This window comes from Aotus nancymaae, unplaced genomic scaffold (genome assembly GCF_030222135.1).
Source record: "Aotus nancymaae isolate 86718 unplaced genomic scaffold, 86718_ANA_hifiasm-v0.15.2.pri h1tg000079l, whole genome shotgun sequence".
In the NCBI taxonomy this organism is placed as follows: domain Eukaryota; kingdom Metazoa; phylum Chordata; class Mammalia; order Primates; family Aotidae; genus Aotus; species Aotus nancymaae.
The window spans coordinates 8,234,395-8,262,146 of record NW_026988494.1 but is presented as its reverse complement, the minus strand read 5'-3'; the positions used below and the strand labels follow the sequence as shown (position 1 = coordinate 8,262,146).

Genomic DNA, 27,752 nt, shown 5'->3' with positions numbered 1-27,752 from the left:
CTTGAACCCAGGAGGCAGAGGTTGCAGTGAGCCAAGATGCACTCCAGCTTGGGCAACGGCATCACTAGCTACCACTTAGCCAACTGGAGTTAGGTTCTGCAGAGACCTTCTACGGTGGCCTGGCTCCAAAGAGAGAACTGGTTTAGGCAGATCTGCTAGCATGGTTTCTCAGGTTGAAAGCAACGGTAAACTCCTGACTGCTGTTAATGAGTACCTGCTGTATGACTCACCAGGGATCTGGCTCTCATGAGGGCTGGAGGGCATACCACCTGTGGCGATCAGGATGTGAGGGGCAGTGTACTTTCTCCCACTGACTTCTATCGTGGGCTTGGGATCACTTGTGAATGCTGCATGGCCATGGATGATTTCTATATGGGCCTAGAAAAGGAACAATGACATTAGCCTGTTCTTAGAATAAAACCAAAGATACCTGCTGCAACTTATCAGAATTTTCATTTCTCTACTGAACATTTTGATTCTTGGTTTGCTGATGCCAACACAATTCTCCATTGTTTGAGTTTCTGTAGAACTGCTAACTGGTAACCTATACATAGGAAAGGGGTTGCTATCAGATGCTGGAAGTATACAGTAAAATGAGATAGGCTGGGCACAGTGGCTTACACCTGTAATCCTAGCACTTTGGGAGGCAGAGGTGGGTGGATGGTTTGAGCTCAGGAGTTCAGGACCAGCTTGGAAAACATGATGAAACCATGTCTCTACTAAAAATACAAAAATTAGCCGGGCATGGTGGCAGACACCTGTAATCCCAGCTACTAAGAAGGCTGAGGCACGAGACTAGCTTGAACGCGGGAGGGGAGGTTGCAGTAAGCCAAGATCGTGCCATTGCACTCCAGCTTGGGTGACAGAGCCAAGACTCTCTCTCTCAAAAAAAAAAAAAAAAAAAATACTGATGTGTCTGGTCTGGAGGAGAGGTAGAAGGCTGAGAAAGACAACAGGATAAAGCTGAAATGAGCAGAGGCAAGAGAGGAATACTCTGGCCAAGGGAGGGAAATGGAATGCATGTGCTTTCGTAAAATGGGAAGAATACCACAAAAGTACATGACACTGAAGTTCTTTGCTGGAGATGGTGAGAACTCAGACTCTCACTTTTGGATTTGCTCTTACTGGAATTCTCTGCACTCAGGCCTTCATTTAGGGGCTACTGGCACACTTCCACCAGCCACAATTCATGTAGGGGCAAGCAAACATGGTCAGCTTACAAGGATAATGGAACAATGTAAGCATGATTACAAAACGGAATGCTTTAACATTTTGGAACATGCTTGGTTCTGAATTGAATTATCTTCTGCTTTCCCTTCACCCTCCAGGCCTGTTCCTGCAGGTGCCAGGCTTAATCAAGCTGAATCAAGGTCAAAGGCAAAACCCACAGGCCTCCAGAACGCCCTTCCCTCAGGTCATAATGACTTCCTGTGCAGTGCTCGACAAAAAGGAGTATGGCTTGAGTGACAATTGGACAGACACTAGTTCAGAGGAGGAAGCAGTGAGATTTTTTACTTTCATTTTCTAGAGTATTAAATAGAAACTTCCCTTTGCAATATAGAATTTCTGGGTCAACTAAGGTCACCATAAGCTATGTTACACACCAAGATTTCTAAGTATTACAAAATGCTGGTTCCTAATTTTCCTACCTCTTTTACAAAAGTATTTTAGCTAGCTCCATTAAAGAAAAAAAAAAAAGGCCAGATGCAGTGTTTATGACTATAAACCCCATACTTTGGGAGGACAAGGCAGAAGGGCTGCTTGAGGCCAGGAGTTCAAGATCAGTGTGGGCAACAGAGCAAGACCCATCTCTACAAAACTTTTTTGATAGAGTCTTGCTCTACTGCCCAGGCTGGAGTACAGTGGCACAATCTCATCTCACTGCAACCTTCACCTCCTGGGTTCAAGCAATTCTCCTGCCTCAGACACCCAAGTAGCTGGGACTATAGGCGCACGCCACCATGCCCAGCTAATTTTTCTACAAAATTTTTTTTTTTTTTTTCTACAAAATTTTTTTAAAAGTAGTAGGGTATGGTGGCACAGTGCCTATAGTCCCAGCTACTCATGAGGCTGAGGTGGGAGGATTGCTCGAGGTTAAGGCTGCAGTGAGCTGTGATCATGCCATTGCCCTCCATTCTGGGCAAGAGAGTGAGATCCTGTCTTCAAAAAAATAATAAAAATAAAATAAAAAATGTGGTGTAGGTGTTGTTTTAGTACTGCCAGTGTTACTCTATACTCGGCCTTAAAATATCTTGTGAATAAGGACTGCAGGCCTTTAAATATTTTTCCCCCTGGATTGCAGATTAAGCTTGGAAAAGATCACCCTCCAAAAAATAAACCCAATGAATGATAAGAATATAAAAATGTTTACAGTTAGCTACCTAACTCACCCTAAAAGCAGGTTTATAAATATGCTGCTACTGAGATCATGGTGGTCCAAATATCATCAAGAATCTACTGATCTAAGCCAGGTGTAGTGGCTGATGCCTGTAATCCCAGCATTCTGGAAGGCCAAGGCAGGAGGATCACTTGAGCCTGGGAGGTTGAGGCTGTAGTGAGCTGAGATCACGTCACTGTACTTCAGCCTGGGTGACAGAGTAAGACCCTACTCAAAAAAAAAAAAGTTACTGATCTAAATATAACCTAAGAGAGCTGGGGGTGGTGGCTCACTCCTATAATCCCAGCATGTTGGGAGGCTGAGGCAGGCAGATCACTTGAGGCTAGAATTCAAGACCAGCCTGGCCAACATGGTAAAACCCCATCTTCACTAAAATACAAAAAAAATTAGGCAGTTGTTGGGGCATATGCCTATAGTCCAAGCTACTCAGACATCTGAGGTGTAAGAATTGCCTGAACCTGGGAGGCAGAGGTTGCAGAGAGCTGAGATCACACAACTGTACTCCAGCCTGGGCAACAGAGTAAGATTCTGTTTCACAAATAAATAAACAAACAAACAAACAAAACCTAAGAAATCTTAGAAACAGCAAAGTGAGATCCCAAAGACAAATGAAAGGCAGCAGGAATATACTGTCAAGGAAAAGGAGAGTTAAGTGATGCGCTGGTTGTCAATGTCACCCATGTGGTCTTGGTTGGAACTGTGACATCCAAGCACTGTGGGGGAAAAGCATCAGGATAGTGAAGGATGACATACAGTTGCTGGAGACAGACACACCTCTGCCCAGTTTTCTTGATCAGATGTCATTCATAAAAACAGCTTTCTGAATCCTAATTTGGTCTCTTGAGCTCTAGCTACTAAGGATGAGCTTATTCTCAGCAAATAAACAATGGCAGGTTTGGCCAGGTGCAGTGGCTCATGCCTGTAATCTCAGCATTTGAGAGGCCAAGGTGGGCGGATCACCTGAGGTCAGGAGTTCAAGATCCATCTGGCCAACATGGTGAAACCCCGTTTTTTACTAACAATATAAAAATTAGCCAGGCGTGATGATGCATGCCTGTAATCCCAGCCACTCGGGAGGCTGAGGCAGGAGAATTGCTTGAACCTCGTGGGAGGCAGAGGTTGCACTGAGCTGAGATTGTGCCATTGCATTCCAGCCTGGGTGACAAGAGAAACTCTGTCTCAAAAAACAAAACAAAACATCGCACACACAAACACACACAATGGCAGGTTTTCACCCAGATGGCGCTCCTCATTTTAATTAATAAATTGGCATACTGGTGTACAAATAAGACTCTCATATGTGACTTCTAAATGTAAGTGCCAGGCCAGACCTACTCAAGGTGCAGCCATTAGGTGAGGCCTGGTCTACTGGCTCTGGCCCACGCCACCCTCTCTGCAGAAAAGAGACTGGCCGGCTGGGTCAGAGGCTTTTGCTCTGACAGGTCAATTTCAGTAGTAGAAAAAGTAAGAGGCCAGGCACAGTGGCTCATGCCTGTAATCCCAACACTTTAGGAAGCTAAGGCAGGAGAACCACTTGAGGGCAGGAGTTTAAAGACCAGCCTAGGCAACACAGTGAGAAATCTCTACAAAATATTTTAAACATTAGACAGGTGTGGTGGTGCATGCCTGTAGTTCTACCTACTGAGGAAGACTGAGGCAGGAGGACTGCTTGGTCCCAGGAGTTGGAGTCTGTAGTGAGCTTTGACTGCACCACTGTACTCTAGGCTGGCGACAGATGCAGATCTGGTCATTAAAAAAAAAAAAATAGGGCTAGGGACAGTGGCTCATATCTGTAATCTCAGCATTTTTGGAGACTGAGACAGGCGGATCACCTGAGGTTAGGAGTACGAGCCCAGCCTAGCCAACATGGTGAAACTCCATCTCTACTAAAAAAATACAAAAATTAGCTGGGGATGGTAGCACCACCCATAGTCCCAGCTACTCAGGAAGCTGAGGCACGAGAATTGCTTGAACTCAGGAGGCTGAGGTTGCAGTCAGCTGAGATTGCACCACTGCACTCCAAAATAAACAGTAAAAATAAGCTGGGCATGGTGGCTCACGCCTGTAATCCCAGCACTTCAGGAGGTTGAGGCGGGCGGATCACAAGGTCAAGAGATTGAGATCATCTTGACCAACACAGTGAAACTCCTCTCTATTAAAAATACAAAAATTAGCTGGGCGTGGTGGCACATACCTATGATCCTAGCTACTTGGGAGGCTGAGGCAGGAGAACTGCTTGAGCCTGGGAGGCAGAGGTTGCAGTGAGCTGAGTTTGCGCCACTGTACTCCAGCCTGGTGACAGAGCAAGACTCCATCTCAAAAAATATATATACATATATATAAAGTAGCTGGGTGCAGTAGTGTGCACCTGTATTTCCAGCTACTCAGGAGGCTGAGGTAGGAGAATCACATGAACCAGGGAGGCAGAGGTTGCATTGAGCCGAGATTGCGCCACTGCACTCCAGCCTGGAGAGAGAGCAAGACTCTGTCGCAAAAAAAACCCAACAACAATAATAATAATCAATCAATCAATAAATAGGACTACAGTTAGGCAAGACTTGGTTGACTACTCAAGAAGGGAATAGCTCGTTCTCAAAGTTAAAAACCCAGCATACACACCTTTGTGAGATTGTTTTGATAGATGGTATTCAGGCGGCTCACGTAGGCATCCCGCTTTTCCTTAATAACACTGCAATGAAACCAAGTCAGTACTCAGAAACAGGATCTTCCACTTCCAGTTAGTTAACTAAGGCATCTGTCCCTGAACACCCAGAACAGAGAATCACTGTCAACTGGAACTGCAGTGAGTGAGTGTCTCTGAGGACAGTCATCCCTTCCCTGTGTCATTCTGCTGCCCATGTGTTAAAAGCCTCTGTGCCACTCAGTGGAGAACGCACTCAGTTGGCATGGTCTTTCTGCACAGAAGACAAGAAGAAATGCTTTGGCACAGTGCCTTGGACATGGTATGCCTAGGATGTGGTAGCCACTTAATAAATATTTGTTAAATAAATGAATTTGCTGGCCGGGTGTGATGGCTCACGCCTATAATCCCAGCACTTTGGGAGGCTGAGGCGAGCAGATCACCTGCGGTCAGGAGTTCAAGACCAGCCTGACCAACATGGAAAAACCCGTCTCTACTAACAACACAAAATTAGCCAGGTGTGGTGGCGCATTCCTATAATCCCAGCTACTCAGGAGGCTGAGGCAGGAGGATTGCTTGAACCCGGGAGGTGGAGGTTGTGGGGAGCTGAGATGGTGCCACTGCACTCTAGCCTGGGTAACAAGAGCGAAACTCTGTCTCAAAAATTAAATAATAAATAAATAAATTTGCTAAATTTCTTCAAAACTTTTATGGCTTCAAAAGATTTATGGCAGTTCCTTAAACAGTTAAACACAGAACTGCCATATGTCCTGGCAATTCCACTTCTAAGTACAGACCCAAAAAAAACTGGAAGCAGAGACCTGAACACCTGTACATGAATGTCCATAGCAGCATTGCTCACAATAACCAAAAGGTAGAAACAACCCAAAAATTCACTAACGAATCAATGGATAAACAAAATGTGGTTTTATCCATATGATGAAATATTATTTGCCTCAAAAAGGAACGAAGTCCAGGCACAGTGGTTCACACTTGTTATCCCAGCACATTGGGAGGCTGAGGCAGGAGGATCGCTTCAGCTCAGGAATTGGAGACCAGCCTGGGCAATACAGTGAGACCTCATCTCTACTAAAAAAAAATAAAAATAAAAATAAATCAGGCAGGCATGGTGGCACATGCCTGTTGTCCCAGCTACTCAGGAGGCTAAAGTGGGAGGATAGCTTGAGCCCCGGAGCTCAAGATTGCATTAAGCTATGATTGCACCACTTCACTCCAGTGTGGGCAACACAGCAAGATCCTGTCTTAAAAAAAAAAAAGAAATGAAGTTCTGATACATGCTACAACATGGACAAACCATGAAAACATAACACACAAGACATAAAGGAACAAATATTGTATAATTCCACTTTTATGAAGTTCCTAAAATTGGCAAATTCACAGAGACAGAAAGCAGAATAGAGGTTCCCAGGGGCCAGGGAGAGAAAAGAATGAGGAGTTAGTGTTTAATGGGTTGAGTTTCTGTTTGGGATGGCAGAAAAGTTCTGGAAGTCGATAGTGGTGATAGCGGTGACGACTGTACAACAATGTGAACGTGCTTAATGGCACTCAATTGTGTACTTAAAAATGGCTAAACTGTAAATCTCATGTTGTAAATATTTACCACAATTCCTCCCCCATCCCTAAAAAAGTTTATGGCTCACTTAGTTATGAAAGAAAAATATCTACACTTGGAAACTGAACCCTCTGAGTGTTGACACTTACCGCCAATTGAATTTACCCTCACAACTTGTAAAGCCATAATCACCATGATCGTGCATGAATTCAGAGTGGACAGCTGTGTTCCACATTACCTGTTTAAAAAAATAATAATAAAAGATCCAAAATAGCAGTGCATGAGTCCTCAGGGAAAAAAGGAGTCATAAATGAATGGCAACTAGGTAACAGCAGATAAAAATACTGCCCTTTAAATTAAAAACAAACCTGGCTGGCCACAGTGGCTCACACCTGTAATCCCAGCACTTTGGGAGGCTGAGGCAGGCAGATCACTTGAGGCCAGGAGTTCAAGACCAACCTGGCTAACATGGTGAAAATACTGTCTCTACTAAAAATACAAAAATTAGCCAGGCGTGGTGGTGCATTCCTGTAATCCCAGCTACTTGGGAGGCTGAGGCTGGAGAATCGTTTGAACCCAAGAGGCAGAGTTGCAGTAGCCAAGATTGTGCCACTGCACTCCAGCCTGGGCTACGGAGCCAAACTCCGTCTCAAAAAAAAAAACAAAAACAAAAACAAAAAAACAAAATAAAATTAGCTGGGCATGGTGGTGCAAGCCTGTGGTCCCAGCTACTCATGAGGCTGAGGCAGGAAAATCACTTGAACCTGGGAGATGGAGGTTTCAGTGAGCCGAGATCACACCACTGCATGCCAGCCTGGGCAAGAGTGAGACTCCGTCTCAAAAAAAAAAAAAAAGAAAGAAAAAGTAAAAACATATATAAATGTCTATAACATGTGATCAGAAGAAATAAAACATAGTATGTTAGAACAAAACATTACAAAATCAGCTTACTGGCCGGGCGCAGTGGCTCATGCCTGTAATCCCAACACTTTGGGAGGCCCAGGTGGGCAGATCAACTGAGGTCAGGAGATCAGCCTGTCAACATGGGGAAACCCTATCTCTACTAAAAATACAAAAAATTAGCCGGGCTTGGTGGTGGGCGCCTGTAATCCCAGCTACTCCAGAAGCTGAGGCAGAAGAATTGCTTGAACCAGGAGGCGGAGGTTGCAGTGAGTTGTCGTGCTACTGCACTCCAGCCTGGGTGTCAAAAGCAAAACTCTGTCTCAAAAAAAAAAAAAAAAAAAAAAAAAAGGCTGGGTGTGGTGGCTCACGCCTGTTATTCCAGTACTGTAATTGCAGTACTTTGGGAGGCTGAGGCAGGCAGATCACTTGAGGTCAAGAGTTCAAGACTAGCCTGGTCAACATGGTGAAATCCCAACTCCAAAAATACAAAAAAAGTAGCCGGGCATGGTGATGCACGCCTGTAATCCTAGCTACTCGGGAAGCTAAGGCAGGAGAATCCTTGAACCCGGGAGGCAGAGGTTGCAGTGAGCCAAGATCGTGCCATTGCACTCCCACCTGGGCAACAAGAGCAAAATTACATCTCAAAAAAAAAAAAAAAATCAGTTTACTGTGCAGTAGTAGCCCAGTGGTATCTTTTAAAAAAAATAAACTTGTACCAGTCAACACAAAATTTACTACCATAACTAGTTTAAACTACGTGAAACCACCTTATAATTAATTTATATAATTCATACTGTCATAATTGCATGGCTCCAAGTAAAACAGATTCCAAAAAGTATGACTAATAGGAAAGGAAACAGTTGAGAGAAAATATCCCAGAGGAAAAAAGTCTTCCTAAGACAGAAAGAAAAAACATCTACCTATACCAGGGAGCAGATTTCAAAAAAGCTTCTTGGAATTAAACTCAGGTATGCATCACTGATGAGATTAGGAGATTTGCTTACATAATACCAAAAAGATGACAATTTAAAATGGAATGTCATTCACAAAAGGTGGTAAGCTTGAGATTATAACATGTTGAAAGTACATTCAAATGAGAGGTAAAATTCTTCACAAGTATAAGCAAGAGGCAGCTTTAGAAATAAGAGCTGCTGTTTTTCCCTCTGTCAAGGGTAACAAAATGAATTCATTCAATGTGACCTGCACCACAGATATTAATACCAAAAAAATCACTAACGTGATACAGAAAATCCATGAGCCCACAGAATGTAAGAAGATTCCATTCAACAGTTTGGTTTGTTGGCTGGGTCTTCCTGCTGAGAAAAAATTTGTCCTGTGGTATAGATGACCAAACTAAATTACCAGGCCTTGCCTGAGCTTGGAGGCTCATGCCTGTAATCCCAGCATTTTGGGAGGCCGAGGCGGGTGGATCACCTGAGCTCAGGAGTTCGAGACCAGCCTGGCCAACATGGTGAAGCCCCATCTCTACTAGAAATACAAAAATCAGCTGGGTGTGGTGGCAGGCACCTGTCATCCCAGATACTCAGGAGGCTGATGTGGGAGAACCGCTTGAACTCGGGAGGTGGAGATTGTGATGAGCTGAGATGGAGCCACTACACTCCAGCCTGGGTGACAGAGTGGGACTCCATCTCAATCAATCAATCAATCAATAAAAATAAAAAGGAATTAAAAAAAATAAAAACTGGCCAGGCGTGGTGGCTCACATCCGTAACCCCAGCACTTTGGGAGGCTGACGCAGGCAGATCACCTGAGGTCAGAAGTTCGAGACCAGCCTGACCAACACTGTGAAACCTGGTCTCTACTAAAAATACAAAAATTAGCTAGGCATAGTGGCAGGACCTATAATCCCAGCTACTTGGGAGGCTGAGGCAGGAGAACTGCTTAAACTCGGGATGTGGAGGTTGCAACGAGCCGCTATCGTGCCATGGCACTCCAGCCTGGGTGACAGAGTGAGACTCTATCACAATAAATAAATAAATAAATATTAAAAAAATAAAAACCACAAATCAAACAAAAACAATCCTATAGCTTAAGCCACTTTTGGTGGAGTCTCAGGGTTTTTTTGCAGAAAGAATTTTAATTAATACATTTGGAAACATTCTTATTTGGATTATGATGTACCAAATAGAAAAAGGATTGAGAAATAAAAATTCTACCTTTTTGGGTACACATCCAACATTCACCTGGAAAAAAAAAGAGACAAACTTTAAGAATACTGAATTCAAATCATCAAACGAATCTGCAAGAAATGCATGCTAAGCATCAAGCCAGGAGACTTCCTTGGGTTCTCAGTCACAATGTACTAAGTTCTGGTGACTTTCCTTGTTAAAAAAGATAGGAACATTATTTTCCATCTGTGCTGAGGGAGAGAATTTTATTCATCAGCATTTTCTCAAGGAAAGCAGACAGAGAAAGGACAATCAGCCCATATCAGCAGCTGTCTTAGAGGACTTCTGGGAAAAGTACCCTGGAATACATGGATAAAAACCCAAGATGGGCCAGGTGTGGTAGTTCATGCCTGTAATTCCAGCACTTCGGAAGCTGAGGCAGTTGGATTGCTTCAGCCCACGAATTCAAGACCAGCCTTGGCAACAAGTAAGAACCCATCTCTACAAAAAAAATTAGCTGGGTGAGGTGGTGTACGCCTGTGGTCGCAGCTACTCAGGAGGCTGAGGTGGGAGGACCACTTGAGCCTGGGAGGTCAAGGCTGCAGTGAGCCATGATCGTGCCACTGCACTCCAGCCTGGGTGACATTGCAAGACCCTGCCTTTAAAAAAAAAAAAAAGGCTGAACATTGAGATACTGGTGAATACCCACCCAAAGCACAAAAATCTAAAGTACATGGCCTAGAACTTGGGCTATTGATTAACCTTAGTAAAGAAACTTGAGGAAACCTAAATAAATATTAGATCTCATAAAATGACTTTACTAGGCATTTGGCCTAAAGAAGTAACTGAAGATGTACAAAGGATAAATGCACAAACACACAGATGATCATGTTATGTACAAATACATATTCGATTACAATCATTTCTATTTCACTATTAGTTAATAGATAGAAAAATACTTATGGAATAAAAGTAGAAAAAGCAAGACCCAGAAAATTACATTTTTTTTTTTTTGAGACAAAGTCTTGCTTTGTTGCCCAGTCTGGACTGCAATGGCATGCTCTCGGCTCACTGCAACCTCCACCACAGGTATTCAAGCAACTCTCCTGCCTCAGCCTCCTGAGTAGCTGGGGCTGTAGGCGCACATCACCACACCAGGCTAATTTTTGTATTTTCAGTAGAGATGGGGTTTCGCTGTTTTGGCCATGCTGGTCTTGAACTCCTGACCTCAGATGATTCGCCCACCTCAGCCTCCCAAAGTGCTGGGATTATAGGCATGAGCCACTGCACTCAGCCAGAAAACTACATTTTTTTTTTTTTTTTGAGACTGAGTCTCACTCTATCACTCAGGCTATAGTGCAGTGGCGAGATGGAACCTCTGCCTCCCAGGTTCAAGTGATTCTCATGCCTCAGCCTCCCGAGTAGCTGGGATTACAGATGCCCGCCATCATATCTGGCTAATTTTTGTATTTTTAGTAGAGACAGGGCTCTACTATGTTGGTCAGGCTGAGCTCAAACTCCTGACCTCAAGTGATCTGCCTACCTCGGCCTCCCAAAGTGCTGGGATTACAGGCATAAGCCACCATGCCCAGCTAAAAACTACATTTTTAAAAGATAAAAGATAATTTAAGTAATATTTTTCATCTGTCATATTGGCAAAACATTTTTTTCTATTTCCATAATTAGCATTTACTTTTAAATTCATAATCATGAAAGCAAGATTACAATAATAACCCAAGAGATGAGGTACATAGTACTTATCATTTGTCCTCTGGAGGACAGAAATACAGATGTTTAGGGCAAGTCCATAGTGACCTCATTTATAACAGACTACTCACTTTAAACTAAGCTGACGGTGGCTTTATATGAACAAAACGATCTACCTAGTTCACTAACTCCCAGAAGGTTCTTTCAGGTACCCTGCTGTGATGCAACCAATCTCAAAAATTATTTGAAAACCATTTAGATTGGCATAAATTTTAAAGGTTGACTATAACTAGTCTTAGCAAACACACCCCGATTGGACAAGCAATTCTACTTGTAGGAATGTAACCTACAAAAATAGTCACATATTCTACTCCTGTGTCCAAAGATGCATTTATAAGGATATTCCCTGAAGTTCAGTCATAATGGGTAACTACAGACACATTAGTCATCAGCAAGGAAGTATTAAATAAATTGTTGTTCACTGAGTCTGTGGAATATTCTGCAGCCATTTAAAAAGGGCAAGGTAGATTTTTATGCAGCATATGGAAAGAGTTCTAACATACAATATTATGCATCAAAAAGAAAGTTGCAGAGTTATGCCATGATCCAATTCATATTTATATGCAGTATGTATGTATGTATATATGGGTGTAAACACAGTTTGGCTATACTCCAAGCAGTCAGCAGTGTTTCTCTGGGGAGGAAGAAAACTTTCATATTTTGTTCCATATGCCTTTTTGTTTTTTTGAGACAGGGTCTTGCTCTGTCATTCAGGCTGGAGTGCAATGGCGCAATCTCAGCTCACTGCAACCTCTGCTCTTCAGGATCAAGCAATCCTCCCTCCTCAGCCCCCAAGTAGTTGGGACCACAGGCGTTCACCACCATGCCTGGTATTTTTAGTAAAGACAGGGTCTCACCATGTTGCCCAGGCTGGTCTTGAACTCCTGAGCTCAAGTGATCCACCCGCCTTGTGGATCACAAAGTGCTGCGATTACAGGTGTGAGCCACCGTGCCTGAATATGTTTTTTTTTTTAATAAAGAATATTTTTCTAAAAATATAGAGACCAGGGTTTCACTATGTTGCCCAGGCTGATCTCAAACTCCTGGGCTTAAGCAATCCTCCTATCCTGGCCTTCCAAAGTGTTGAAATTACAGGTGTGAGACCATACATAGCCTCCATATGCTTTTTATTTTTTAAATAAAAATTTAAAACAGTTTACAAAAATAGAGACAAGGTCTCAGTATATTTCCCAGGCTGGTCTTGAACTCCTGACTGATCAAGTGATCCTCCAGCCTCAACCTCCCAAAGTGCTGGGATTATAGGCATGAGCCACCATGCTTGGCCTCTATAAGTTTTTTTTACTTGTGTAATTGTTTTTAGATATTTATAAACCAGAATAACCAAAAATACATCAAAACGATTTAATCTGGGAAGTGGAAAGTTGGTGAGTGCTTCTTCAATCCCTCGTCTATAATACAATTATTCTTTTATACTAAAATGAATGCTTTCTAGACATAATTTATATTAGTGGCTTGTACCTCTGCTGATCCATGACCATAAGAAACTAGATTCACTTTCTGTTTGCCCCAGTAATACCATCCTGGCTCTTACAACAGAATGTTTTCAGGGTATCCTTCTATGGTGGAACCTGAACCACGTATGTACTAGCCAAGGCACTTCATATGAAAAGCTAAATTCAAAGAAACCTGCCCAAAGCTCATGAAAATCGCTAATGTTTGAAACAGACGGTCTTCCTGAATAGTAATCTTCTATTCCTTTAGTTGCTCCAAATTCTAACAGCATACCGGCTACAATTTCATTATAATCCTATTATTTGCCATCATTCTGCACTCTGTTATTATAAAGGAATAAGTGATGGCTGGGCGAGGTGGCTCACGCCTGTAACTCCAGCACTTTGGGATGCCGAGGCGGGCAGATCACTTGAGGTCAGGAGTTCGAGACCAGTCTAAGCAACATGGTGAAATCCCATCTCTACTGAAAACATAAAAATTAGCCAGGCGTGGTGGCACGCATCTATATTCACAGCTACTTGGGAGGCTGAGGCAGGAGAATCACTTGAGCCTGGGAGGCAGAGGTTGCAGTGAGCTGAGATTCGCCACGGCACTCCAGACTGAGACTCTGTCTCAAAAAAATTAAAATAAAATAAAAGGAATGAGTTACATTTCTTTATAGTCTCAGGTTATCGGTTATATGGGATTTTTTTTTTCCTGGAAAGAGATGGGTCATATACTGTGAAGTTTTAGACTTGGATTTTATTCATTTGTTTGTTTGTTTGTTTTTTTAGTAGAGACAGAGTTTCTCCATCTTGGTCACGCTGGTCTCAAACTCCCAACCTCAGGTGATCCATGCGCCTCGGCCTCCCAAAGTGCTGGGATTACAGGAGTGAGCCACCGCGCACGGCTAGACTTGGATTTTTTTTAATGCAATTATGCTATAATAAGAATATTAAAGGCAACAGAAACAGGAACTCATGGGATTGAGAAAATGGTACAGAATTCAAGCCTCCTAAAAGAATCAACACCTACAACAACATGACAACCACACTATATAGAAAGTACTTCTTACTAACAATTACAATAATTTATGGGTCGGGTGTGGTGGCTTATGCCTGTAATCCCCACACTTTGGGAGGCTGACAAGAAAGATGATTGCTTGAGCCAAGGAGTTAAGAGACCAGCCTGGGCAACATAGTGAGACCCTGAGACCCCATCTCTGCAAAAAACAGAATAAAAAATTAGAGGGGCTTGGTGGTGTATGCCTGCAGTTCCAGCTATTCAGGAAGCTGAGGCAGGAGGATCACTTGAGCCCAGGAGTTGAAGGCTACAGTGAACTATGATTACACCACTGCACTCCAACCTAGGTAACAGAGCAAGACCCTACCTCTAAAAACTAATAATAATAATTATAATAAATGTATGGCTATCTAGAGTGCCCTCTCATCTGGCCAAGCTGAGAATACGCTATTTCTCAACCCCCAAGTACCTGACCACACTACTGAAATAAATAGAATGAGCCATTTCTAAGAAAGGAGGAAGACAGGAGTTTCTTAATGGTAAAAGCTGAGAAAGGAGGCCAAAACTCTGTGGGAAGGACAATCCCAGCCCCATAATGGGAATAATTTTCTCATCCAACCTGCCTTTTCCAGTTATTCCGCAGGCAAAGTGCTTCCCAGTGCCTTCCACCCACACCTTTATGCCCTGCAGTTCACAATTTAAGTTCACTAAGTGGCTTCAACTAGGACAGACTCCAAAAGCAATTTTCCCAAAGGTAGAGATCATTTGTCTGCTAAGTAAAAACTGCTGGTCCTCCAACCATGGTTTCCGGCTTCCCAAGAACCATTAAAAGCAATCCAAGCATGTCATAAAGCACTCAATGTTCTTAATACTCTCACATATCATCAATTTGTTCCTCATGTATATTTGAAGCTACTTTAAAGTTAGTTAAGGCTTCTTTTTTTAAGTCTTTAAAAAATATGTTTCTAAAGGTTTTTTTAAAGATGTTTAATTTTAAAACATATTCTTTTTTTTTTAAACGGGAATCTTGCTATGTCGCCAGGCTGAAGTGTGGTGGCGCAATCTCAGCTCGCTGCTTCCTCTGCCTCCTGGGTTCAAGCGATTCTCCTGCCTCAACCTCCCAAGTACCCGGGACTACAGGCACGCACCACCACATCCAGATAATTTTCTTTTTTTTTTTTTTGAGACCGAGTCTTGCTCTGTCACCCAGGCTGGAGTGCAGTAGCGCGATCTCAGCTCACTGCAACCTCAGCCTCCCAGGTTCAAGCGATTCACCTGCCTCAGCCTCCCAAGTAGCTGGGATTACAGACTCATGCCACTACGCCTGGCTAATTTTTCTATTTTTAGTAGAGACTGGGTTTCACCATGTTGGCCAGGATGATCTCGACCTCAAGATCCACCCACCTCAGCCTCCCAGAGTCCTGGGATTAAGGCATGAGACACCGCACCTGAACCATGGAATATGTTTCTTCTAAGCGCCAAGGTGGGCTTTCACTGGTGCCTGGGGTATATAACTCTGGTTTGCTTTTTAGAAATTTCTGCCTTTTCGCTTCTACATTGTCTTAGCTTCCAGTCATTCATTCAGAGGTACTGAGTAAGCACGCACTTGTGCCAGGCAAGATGCAATGTAAGGCACTAAATAGATATAGCCCCTGCTCTTGGGGAGTCTGCAGTAGTGCCAGCTTAGAGAGGCTCCGGGCCTATCCAAGATACTGACTCAAGGGGCAGCAACAGAATCACCACATTACCTAAAATTGAAGAGCACTGGGCCAGAAATCAGAGGAAGAGGGTGGTGGAAAATTGTGGCCTTGTTGGGTCAGAGGAGCTGCACTCCAGCACAACACACTTTGGGGGCCTGGGGCACTGGTTAAAAGGAGGCCTATGACCCTGAAATACCGCTCTCCTATTTTGCCAGCTCCTATGAACAGGCCTCCAAGGATTTCCACTGCTTTCAGAGACTCATTTACACGCCAGCAATATGACATAACCTCAGCGCCTATGACTTGGAAGGAATGAAAAGCACATTTATGCTGGGAGTGGCAGCTCACGCCTGTAATCCCAGCACTTTGGGAGTCCAAAGCAGGTGGATCGCTTGAGGCCAGGAGTTCAAGACAAGCCTGGGCAACATGGTGAAACCCCATCTCTAGAAAAAATACAAAAATTTGCAAGGTATGATAGCATGAGCCTGTAGTCCCAGCTACTGGGGAAGTTGAGGCAGGAGGATCACTTGAGCTTGGGAAGTCAAGGCTGCAGTGAGCTGAGACAGCACCACTGCACTCCAATTTGGACAATAGAGTGAGACCCTGTTTCAAAAAACACACATTTAGTTTCACTGAGAGCTGGGGAGTCCAGGGGTGAAAAGCTAGAACAGTCTCACCCACCCATCCCCTCTGCTGCTCCCTTCTCTTTTCATTTCTTTTTTCAATTCTTTTTTTTTTTTGAGACAGAGTCTCACACTGTCTCCTGGGCTGGAGTACAGTGGCGCGACATCGGCTCACTGCAACCTCCGCCTCCTAGGTTCAAGTGAGTCTCCTGCCTCAGCCTCCCGAGTAGCTGGGATTACAGATGCCCGCCACCACGCCCAGCTAATTTTTTGTATTTTTAGTAGAGATGAGGTTTCGCCACACTGCCAGGCTGGTCTTGAACTCCTGACCTCGTGATTCGCCTGCCTCAGCCTCCCAAAGTGTTGGGATTACAGGTGTGAGCCACTGTACCTGGCCTCGATTTCTTACAAATTAGAGATGGGGTCTTACTATGTTGCCCAGGCTGGCCTCAAACTCCTGCACTCAATCGACCCTCTCACCTTAGCCTCCCAAAGTGTTGGGATTACAGGCATGAGCCACCATACCAGGCCTTCTTTCCCCTTCACTAGCTCAGGGATCCCTGATCCCGAGGTGCCTGTTAGGAACCAGGCTGCACAGCAGGAGGTGAGTGGTGGGCAAGCAAATGAAGCTTCATCTGTATTTATAGCTGCTTCCCATTGCTAGCACTGCCTGAGCTCCATCTACCTCCTTTCAGATCAGCAGCAGCATTAGATTCTCATAGGAGCACGAACCCTACTGAGAACTGGGCATGCAGGGATCTAGGCTGCACACTCCTTATGAGAATCTAATGCCTGATGATCCGTCACTTCTCCCATCACCCCCAGAAGGAACTGTCTAGTTGTAGGAAAACAAGCTCAGGGCTCCCACTCAGTCTACATTACGGTGAATTGTATAATTATTTCATTATATATTACAACATAAGAATAGAAATAAAGTACACAATAAATGTGATGCAGGCTGGGCTGTGGTACCTCATGCCTGTAATCCCAGCACTTCGAGAGGCCTAGGCGGGTGGGTCACCAGAGGTCAGGAGTTCAAGACCAGCCTGGCCAACATGGTAAGACCCTGTCTCTACTAAAAATACAAAAATTAGTCAGGTGTGGTGGTAGGTGCCTATAATCCCAGCTACTTGAGAGGCTGAGGCAGGAGAATGGCTTGAAACCAGGAGGCAGAGGTTGCAGTGAGCCGAGATCATGCCATTACACTCCAGCCTGGGCAACAAGAGCAAAACTCCATCTCAAAAACCAAAAATGAATAAATAAATAAATAAGTAAATAAATGTGATTCACTTAAATCCTGAATCACCCTGAAATCATCCCCTACTCCTGGTCCATGGAAAACCTGTCTTCTACAAAACTGGTTCCTGGAGCCAAGAAGGTTGGGGACCGCTGCTCTAGCTGACCTGTGCATCAGGTTGTCAGACAGAGTACAGGCCTCAAGTCAGACAGACAGGAGTTTGACTCTGAGCTCTCCCATTTAGTGGCTGTAGGTGGGTAAGTTTCCAAATTTCTCCTAGCTCAGTTTCTCATTCCATAAAAAGAGAATAATGCTTCCATTACGGAGATTTTGAGCAGGTCAGAGATAAGGTATATAAAGCATCTATTTCTCATCTGTGATAGAGCTGATGGTGACCGACACCTCTAAATTATTTCTGCAGTCTGCTGGCTCCTCACGTGCACACAAGGCATATGGAAAGGAGGAGATAAATTCCCCAGGGCCCTTCCTACCTGAAACACATCAGCTGATCACAAGGGAAGTTTGCCTCCCAGACTGGAGCATCATCCAGATGAGTTCTCAGGGCTCTGGTTGCCCAGAGTTGCACACTACTAAGACCCTAAGCATACATCACCGGTAGATTTCCTAGTTCTCTACGTGGACATTAACGAGGGATAAGAAACAAGTTTCTTTTTTTTTTTTTCTTTTTGAGACAGAGGCTCGCTCTGTCACCAAGACTGGAGTGTACAGTGGCACGATCTGAGCTCATTGCAATTTCTGCCTCCCAAGTTCCAGAGATTCTCAGCCTCCCGAGTAGCTGAGATTACAGGCACGCACCACCATGCCCAGCTATTTTTTTTTCCTTTGTTTTGTTTTGAGATAGAGTCTCACTCTTGTTGCCCAGGCTGGAGTGCAGTGGTGCAATCTTGGCTCACTGCAACCTCTGCCTCCCAGGTTCAAGCGATTCTCCTGCCTCAGCTTCCTAAGTACCTGGGATTACAGGTGCCTGCCACCATGCCCAGCTAGTTTTTGAATTTTTAGTATAGACGGGGTTTTGCCATGTTGGCTAGGTTGGTCTCAAACTCCTGGCCTCAAGTGATCCAGCCACCTTGGCCTCCCAAAGTGCTGGGATTACAGGCGTGGGCCACCGTACCCAGCTAAGAAGCAAATTTCACAGGACGTTCAGTAAACGAATCATCAAGGAGACTCCTGTAACTCAGCCTCCATTTCCAAATTGATGATCCATTCCTGAGAGCTTCCTCTTCCAACCAATCTAGTGTTCAGAATCCTGATTAGTGGGCCCACTGGCATTAGCTCACAGTGAAGACAGGGCACCCCCTCCAAGGAGGGACTGAGCATGTATAGAGTTTGATGACAACAGGTGGCAAACTTTAGAAACTTCACCATTTTTCCTAGGGCCTGCCTCCCTACCTTCAGTCCTGCCTAGCCAGGGAGAAACTTCACATTGCTCATGTTGGCAGTGAAACAAGAACTTGGTTAATTTGCAACTGCACCTGCCAAGAATATCACCTGTGTTCAATAGTGAACTTCCGGCTGGGTGTGGTGGCTCATGCTGTAATCCCAGCACTTTGGAAGATGAGGCAGGAGGACTGCTTGAGCCCAGGAGTTAGAGACCAGCCTAAGAAACACAGTAAGATCTTGTCTCCACAAATAAAAAATTTAAAAATTAGCTGGGTGTGGTGGTGCTCGCCTGTAGTCCCAGCTACACAGGAGGCTGAAGTGGGAGGATCGTTTGAACACAGGAGTTTGAGGCTGCTGTGAGCGGTATGACACCACTGCACTCCAGCCTGGGTGAAAGAGCAAGACCCTGTCTCAAAAAAAAAAAAAAATGTGAACTTCCTTCCTCTGGTTCCCCCTCAGCTCTCCACCACAGAATTGCCTACAGTTTCCTCCCTGTAGTCCTTCCTTGCTGTCTAAAATCTAATTCAAGACCAAAATGATAGAACTACTTAGAAAATAGATGAGTCATCATTTCCAAAGTAAAACACTATCGATTCATCAACTCATTCTTTTTTTTTTTTTTTGAGCCAGAAGGTCTGGGTGTCATTTATTGACAGCAGTTTATACACATTTGTTTCCTTCCCATGGTTGTTTCCTTCCCAGGACAGGCACAGAGCCCTTGAGAATGGCAGTCCCTGAACAGGCGAGCCAGGAACGCAGGTCGGACATGACTTTGGCAGGCATGTTCAGCCCCAGCAGGATGCAAATCCTTCCAGTTGGAATTCCGCTGGGTATTTGGGACCAAGGTGCGGGGTAGAGAGGGAGTCTTCGACAGGACCCACATCTCAGTTCAGGCCTCCTCTCTCACTATCCAAGTCCATCCAAGTTATCGGACCCTAAGGGGCAATAATCAGGCCCACCCACCTCAACAGGGGCAGATTCTTCAATCTGTGCCCAGTTCACACACAACTGCTTCCGCTGGTCGCAAAGTTAAAGAGAATCAGCCTTATGGTAAGAGACAAACTGCTTCCTCTCTGCCCCTCCCCAGCGCCTCTCTTCAGCGGCACCTGCGCAGGAACCTCTGGGAAGAGGGAGGCCTGCCTTCTCAGTTCAGCCACGTGGCCACATCTGCATCTCTTCCACTGGGGCAGGATGGAGGCCACACGTGGACCCAGGCGGACACCTGTACTCCCCAGTCCATCACACACTGCCCTGCCTGCATGCTGCCAAATGCTGGTGCCCAGGCTGGAGCTCCAGCAGGCCCTGAATTAGGAACTAAAGCCAGTTTGCACGGGCACTTGGCAATTTTTGGTAGGGAGGTGGATAAAAAAGTAGATGGGTGTGAGAAGAATGAAAGCGTTTCAACTGACAGACTAATTAGAGATCTGAAGTGATTTTACCTTTATTTCCTTCACTTTAAGCCAATCATGAAATCTGAGGTGAGCCTAGATCGCGCCATTGTACTCCAGCATAGGAAATGAGCAAAACTCCGTCTCAAAATAATAATAATAATGCATGTTCAGGCTGGGCACAGAGGCTCATGCCTGTAATCCCAGCACTTTGAGAGGCTGAGGTGGGAGGACTGCTTGAGCTCAGGAGTTTGAGACCAGCCTGGGCAACAACAAAGCAAGACCTTGTCTCTACTAAAAATTTTAAAAATCAGCCAGTGCATGGTGGTGGCCGTGTGCCTGTGGTCCTGGCTACTGGGGAGGCTGAGGCAGGAGGAGCACTTGAGCTTGGCAGTTTGAGGTTGCAGTGAGCTATGATCATGCCCTTGTACTCTAGCCTAGGTAACACAGTGAGACCCTGTCTCAGGAAAAAAAAAAAGTATGTCCAGTGTTTAGCCTTATCGGGATATAGACATCATAATATCAAAGTACACAGTATCACTTCCAAGTGAGGTTACATGTTGCCGGTTAATTGTTTTCAGGCTAGATGAGCAATGATTCACTGAGTAGCCTGCTGTTCAAGGATCTTTCAAAGCCCTTGCCTCTCCCCCAGGCCTCTCCAACTGGTGCTGTGCAGCACAGTTCACGGTGACTTGGCAATCAAGAACTTTTGTCACACGATCAACCTTTACTACCCAACTCTCATTGGTGAGAACTACTAACCAAAACCACAGAAACACAGTATTCTTATCACAGAATCAGTACACTCAGCAGGAACCCAGGACGACGAGCTCCCCAAGCCCTGGGGCAAAGGGAGCGGCAATTCAGAAAGAACTTTTCCTTAAGCTGACTCTCCCAACATCTGCGTAGGTCGAGAACTGAATGGCAGAGACAAAGCTCCCAGAAGGTTCAAATTTGCCTTGGCTTTGGGCAGTCTTTGCATTTCTCTCCAGTCTACATGTGATCATGAGAGACAAAATATATTTAACTTTTTGGAGACTTCAAAAACTGAATTCAAGCCAGGCTCAGTGGTATGCACCTGCAGTACCAGCTAGTCAGGAGGCTGAGATGGGAGATCACTTGAGCCCAGGAGTTTGAGGCTGCAGTGAGCTGAGATTACATCACTGCACTCCAATTTGGGAGACAGAGGGAGATCCTGTCCTTTAAAAACAAAATAACAGGCCAGGGGCGGTGGCTCATGCCTGTAATCCCAGCACTTTGGGAGGCCAAGGCGGGCGGATCGCTTGGGGTCAGGAGTTAGAGACCAGCCTAGCCAACATGGTGAAACCTCATTTCTACTAAAAATACAAAAAATTAGGGCTGGGTATGGTGGCTCACACCTGTAATCCCAGCACTTTGGGAGGCTGAAGCAGGCAGATCACCTGAGGTCGGGAGTTTGAGACCAACCTGACCAACATGGAAAAACCCTGTCTCTACTAAAAATACAAAATTAGCTGGGTATGGTGGCTCATGACTATAATCCCAGCTACTCGGGAGGCTGAGGCAGGAGAATTGCTTGAACCCGGGAGGTGGAGGTTGCAGTGAGCCGAGATCGTGCCATTGCACTCCAGACTGGGCAACAAGAGAAAAACTCCGTCTCAAAAAAAAAATTAGCCAGGCATAGTGGTGTATGCTAGTCCCAGCTACTCATGAGGCTGAGGCACCACACTAGAATTCCTTGAACCCAGGAGATGGAGATTGCAGTGAACTGAGATCACCCCACTACACTCCAGCCTGGGCAACACAGCAATACACCGTCTCAAAAAAGAAACAAACAAGGCCGGGCTCAGTGGCTCACACCTGTAATCCTAGCACTTTGGGAGGCTGAGGTGGGTGGATCATGAGGTCAAGAGATTGAGACCATCCTGGTCAACATGGTGAAACCCATCTCTAAAAAAAAAAAGAAACACACACACACACACACACACACACACAGAGAGAGAGAGAGAGAGAGAGAGAGAGAGAGAGAGAGAGAGAGAGAGAGAGAGGTCTGCTGGGACCTAGTACAGAAGACTGGTCCAAAACAGTGGGCTTCCATAAACTTTAACAGTTGAACAATTAAATGAAGGAACACTGATAAAACAACTAAAAATCAAATAATCTCACTCCCTGTAAATGACCACTGCTAGACACACACTCTAATTTGAACCTTCCATGTGATCTTACACCACAACTTTAAAATTTCTCCAAGCTTTAGAAATTAATGGATTTTATTTAGGAAAGAACTCACTGGAGAACCAATCTTAAACTTCAGCAGGGCACAGTGGCTCATGCCTGTAACCCTAACACTTTCAGAGACAGAAGCAGAAGGATTGCTTGAGTCAAGGAGTTCAATACCAGCCTGGGGAACATAGTGAGACCCTATCTCTATAAATTTAAAAAAGAATAAAACAAGAAAGAAACTTCTATTGGGCATCACCAAGGGTGAGATATCAATCTTAAGGCTTTCCACAAAACTACTTTGACTAAGTCACTGGTCTGCTCAAGCCAGCCCCACCCCACAGTTCACTGTGTGTCTGGAAACTCCACATTTTTCAAACCACAACCTACTCATCAGCTTCTCATCTCCTATTTCTAATTTTTTTTTTTTTTTTGAGACGGAGTCTCGCTCTGTCGCCCAGGCTGGAGTCCAGTGGCACGATCTCAGCTCACTGTAACCTCTGCCTCCCGGGTTCAAGCAACTCCCCACTTCAGCCTCACAAGTAGCTGGGATTACAAGCGCCCACCACCCACGCTCAGCTAATTTTTGTATTTTTAGTAGAGACGGGGTTTTACCATCTTGGCCAGGCTGGTCTTAAACTCCTGACCTCATGATCCACCAGTCTCAGCCTCCCAAAGTACTGGGATTACAGGCATGAGCCACCACGGCTGGCCCTCTTACTGCTATTAAAGCGATATCCTTTGCTCCAAATTTGGTTACACAACATATCCTAGATTTGGGACCCATCTTTTGAGGTTAGGAATGTTAAAGAATACTACCCATCTCTCCCCTTTTTTGTGAGACAGCGTCTCTCTCTGTTGCCCACACTGGAGTGCAGTGGCATGATCTTAGCTCTCTGCAACCTCTGCCTCCTGGGCTCAAGTGATTCTTATGCCTCAGCCTCCCAAGTAGTGTGCACCACCAAACCCGACTAATTTTTGTATTTTTAGTAGAGAGAGGATTTCACTATGTTGGCCAGGCTGGTCTTGAACTGCTGGCCTCAAGTGATCCGCCCACCTCAGCCTTCCAAAGTGTTGGGATTACAGGCGTGAGCCACCGTGCCCAGCCTCATCTTTTGAGGTGCCGAAAGATACCATCTGCTTCATGAAATCTCCCCATAGTGCCCATGCAGAAGTGATCATTTCAACTCTTTTCTGGACTACTGTAATTTCTTATTACTTGCAGCAATTAACACAAACAACTCCCCTTTGGGGTTGACTGTCTGCATTTTGTCTTCCCCACTGCAAAACAAAATGTGACTGAGGTAGGTCTCAATCTATAGAGCTTTATTTAGCCAAGGTTGAAGATGCACCCAGGAAAAAATACAGATCGCAGGAGTATCTATGACCTATGCTTTTTCCAAAGGTGGTTTTGGGAGCGTTAGTATTTAAAGGGGAATGAACAAGGAGAAGGAAAAAGAGAGGGAGGATAGGCAGTAAGGTAGATGGTTACATTTTTTTTTTTTTTCTTTGAGAAGGAGTCTTATTCTATTGCCCAGACTGGAGTGCAGTGATAAGATTTTGGCTCACTGCAACCTCCACCTCCCGGATTCAAGCAATTCTCCTGCCTCAGCCTCCCAAGTAACTGGGAATATAGGAGCCACAACCACACCCAGCTAATTTTTGTATTTTTGGTAGAGATGGGGTTTCACCAAGTTAGACAGTCTTCTCAAACTCCTGACCTCGGGTGATCCACCCGCCTCGGCCTCCTTACAGGCATGAGCCATCGCAATGGTTGCATTTTTGTGAGGCTCTAGTGAGCCTCGGTAAATCTGCATTTTATATAAGACAAAGTAAAAGTGAAAAGCTGGAGTAGAGGAAATGAGGCTATGACATGGGATTGTGAAATTACAGCTGTCTGTTTGGGAACCTGTCTGTTGGGGAACAAAAGGAAAAGCAGTTTTTGGGCGATTCAGTTCCCAAGCCGAACTTTCCCTTTGGCATAGTTTGGAGTTCCAAGAGTTTTTTTCTTTCACAATCACCATACTGTAAAATTCCTTAAGGGAAGGGACATGTCTCACAAATGTTTCCATCTACCATTTTCTCCCTACCTGCTCCCAATCCAAGCACTTAAAATACAAGGAACGGGACAGGAGTGGTGGCTGATGCCTGTAAACCCAGCACTTTGGGAGGCCAAGATAGGCAGACTGCTAAAGCCCAGGAGTCAGAGACCAGCTTGGGCAACATGGAAAAACCCTGTTTCTTTTTTTTTGAGATGGAGTCTTGCTCTGTCACCAGGCTGGAGTACAGCGACATGATCTCGGCTCACTGCAACCTCCGTCTCCTGGGGTCAGGCGATTCTCCTGCCTCAGCCTCCTGAGTAGCTGGGACTACAGGCATGTGCCACCATGACTGGCTAATTTTTTGTATTTTAATAGAGACAGGGTTTCACCATGGCCAGGATGGTCTGGATCTCCTGACCTCGTGTTCCACCCACCTAGGCCTCCCAAAGTGCTGGGATTACAGGCGTGAGTCACCAAGTGAAGCTGGCAAAACCCTGTTTCTAAAAAAAATTTTTAAATTAAAAATAAGCTGGGTGTGGTGGCTCACACTTGTAATCCAAGCACTTTAGGAGGCCAAGGTGGGCTGATTATCTGAGGTCAGGAGTTCGAGACCATCCTGGCCAACATGGTGAAACCCTGTCTCTACTGAAAATACAAAAATTAGCTGAGTGTGTTGGCAGATGCCTGTAGTCCCAGCTACTCGTGAGGCTGAGGCAGGAGAATCGCCTGAACCCAGGAGGCAGAGGTTGCAGTGAGCCGAGATGAAGCCACTGCACTCCAGCCTGGAGACAGAGCGAGACTCCGTCTCAAAAAAAAAAAAGGTACAAAAACTAGCCAGGCATAATGGCATGCACCTGTATTCCTAGCTACTTGGGAGGCTGAGACAGGAGAATTGCTTGAACCCAGGAGGCAGAGGTTGCAGTGGGCCCATGTTGCACCACTGCACTCCAGCCTGGGCGACAGAGTGAGACTCTCTAAAAAAAAAAAAAAAATTCTTAACAGGAAGGTAAACTGGGTGAACCTCTGAAGCAGATTATGACATAAGCAGATAAAGAGGAAGAGAGAAAAATGTGGAGAGCAGAACAGAAGTGAGAAGTGATCAAGTACTTTCACAGGGTGTGTGGTGGGGGGGCTCTTAGTGGCACCCCACAATCTGCCTTCTGCAGAGACAAGACTTCTAACCTTCTGTCTGGACTACAGTGTCAAAGTGCAAGTTGATAATTAACAGGGATTTTTCCTTTCTCTTAATCTCCATGTTCATTTTGAAAAAAGGGCACTGAACAATGAAGTCAGCCTTTTCCTAACTGTCCATTTTTAGTTTCATTCATTGCACAAGTGCTTACTGAGCAAGGGATTTTAAGGTGAAAAGAGACACACAAACATAGAAGCCCATCCCTGCCCTTAAGGAGTTCCCAATGTGGTCTAATTTAAACATTAATCTCCAAAGGAATTTAGAGAACCTATCCTGAATCCCAGGTTCCTCTCGGATATAGCATTTTATCGTTAACACCCCAATCTTGTGATAGAAAAGGGCGGCACACCAAAACTTGAAAACATTTACTTTTAGGACTAGTGCAGTGACTCAGGCTTAGAATCCCAGCAATTTGGGAGGCTGAGGCAGGAGGATCACTTGAGCCCAAGGGTTTGAAATCAGCACAGTAAACATAGAGATCCCCATCTCTATAAAAAGTAATAATAATTAACTGGGTGTGGTGGTTTGCCCCTGTAGTCCCAGCTACTCAGAAGGCTAAGGCAGGAGGATCTCTTAAGCCCGGGAGTTCGAGGCTGCAGTGAGCTATGATCGCCACTGCACTCCAGCCTAGATGACAGGGAAAGACCCTGTCTCAAAAAAACAAACACAAACAAAAACTCTTTATTTTCAAAAATTATGAATTTTGTAAATCTCAGCATTTACATCCCTGTTTTTTGAGTTTTGCAATCCACACAAAACCAAGACAAAAGCCAAAGCTCTGCGAACTCGCCTAATCAAGGTTGCCTTGGCTGCAATTCAGATCACCTGAAAATCCCAAAGCCCGAGCTGCACCTCAGCCCAATTAAGTTAGAAATCCAGACACCCTCAGGTGATTCGAATGTGCAGCCAAGGTTGATAACAACTGCTATAAATCATTCTGCACTTGAAACGGGAGAACCAGCATATACGTTCTTCAAGGGTACCCTCCAGCACCAACGACGCCGTCACTCTCATCCCCACACACACAGGCCACCAGCAATGTCCCCAGATGCAGTTTTGTATTTCACGCGGTCAAGCATAGAATCCAATCCTGTCTCACTTGGAGAAGTAAGAGGATGCGACGAAGATTAATTTAACCCGCCCAGGCCTTGGTCAATATCGCATCCGAGCGGGAGTAAACGCTGGCTTGGCTTTGGGGGCCGCAGAGAAGTCCCTGGACGCTTCTCTCTTCTCCACCTACTGGGGTCCTGGCTTCGGAGTGGGGATTTGCTGGGGTGAAAAAGAGGAAAGCGCTGCGCCGGGGGACGGGATCGCCATAGGGAAGAGCACAGGCTGTCCCCCGAGAGGCCGAGACAAAGCGGCGCCCCCAGCCCGAACAACCAGCGGTACTCACGCAAGTGCCACCCAGCTTGTGGCTCTCCACCACGGCGGCCCTGGCGCCCAGCTCGGCCGCCCTGCGCGCGCTGGCCAGCCCGCCCGAGCCGCCCCCGATCACCAGATAGTCGTAGGAGACCACGGCGCCAGCGAAGGGTGGCGGGCCCTGCTGCTGCGGCTCCTGCCTGCAGGCCATGACGCGGGAGAGGGCGCGCGTGGCGGCTGCGGGAGAGGGCGGAGGCAGCGGGAAGCCTCGGGAAGCGCGTGCCGCCCGCCGCCAGCTCTGCCTCCCGCCGGAGCTTAGGGCTCGGGGCAGCAGGGCCATGCACGCGGAAGTGGCGCGCCGAGGGCGGCGGGCGGCCGGCGGCCGGGGGGCGGTCCCCGGAGAAGGGGGGCGCAGGCCCCCGGCAAGCGCAGCCTCACGGTGACTAAGCACGCGGCCGCCGCTAGGGGAGACCCGGAGGGCACCGAGAGGCGGGGCCGTCTCCCTGTTCCCCGCCCCGGTGGCAGAGCTTGAGGGGTTTCTCCGCCTCCGTCCTCATCCTGGCACCTGGCTCCCGGGCGGCGCCGGCCGCTTGTAGCCTTCTGGTCCGGTAGAGCAAGGCAAGGGACGGTGAACGCCCTCTCGTTTCTGCCGGCTTTTCGCGAGCTGGCCCCCTGGGGAGTTGCCAGTGGCACCGGCTGGTCGAGGAAGAGAAATTTGCCTCTAC

General features: G+C 45.8%; 1 protein-coding gene across 1 annotated transcript in view; it reads right to left on the bottom strand.

Annotated features, from left to right (window-relative positions):
• Nucleotides 1–27,367, bottom strand: part of GSR (glutathione-disulfide reductase) — a 56,616-nt gene extending 29,249 nt beyond the window's left edge. The window contains exons 1-5 of the mRNA XM_064368833.1: nucleotides 27,062–27,367; nucleotides 9,693–9,719; nucleotides 6,762–6,850; nucleotides 5,018–5,087; nucleotides 231–378 (exon numbers count right to left, since the gene is read on the bottom strand). Coding sequence (XP_064224903.1) covers nucleotides 231–378; nucleotides 5,018–5,087; nucleotides 6,762–6,850; nucleotides 9,693–9,719; nucleotides 27,062–27,367 — 640 coding nt within the window. The remainder of the gene's footprint in view (nucleotides 1–230; nucleotides 379–5,017; nucleotides 5,088–6,761; nucleotides 6,851–9,692; nucleotides 9,720–27,061) is intronic.
• Nucleotides 27,368–27,752: the final 385 nt, after the last annotated feature.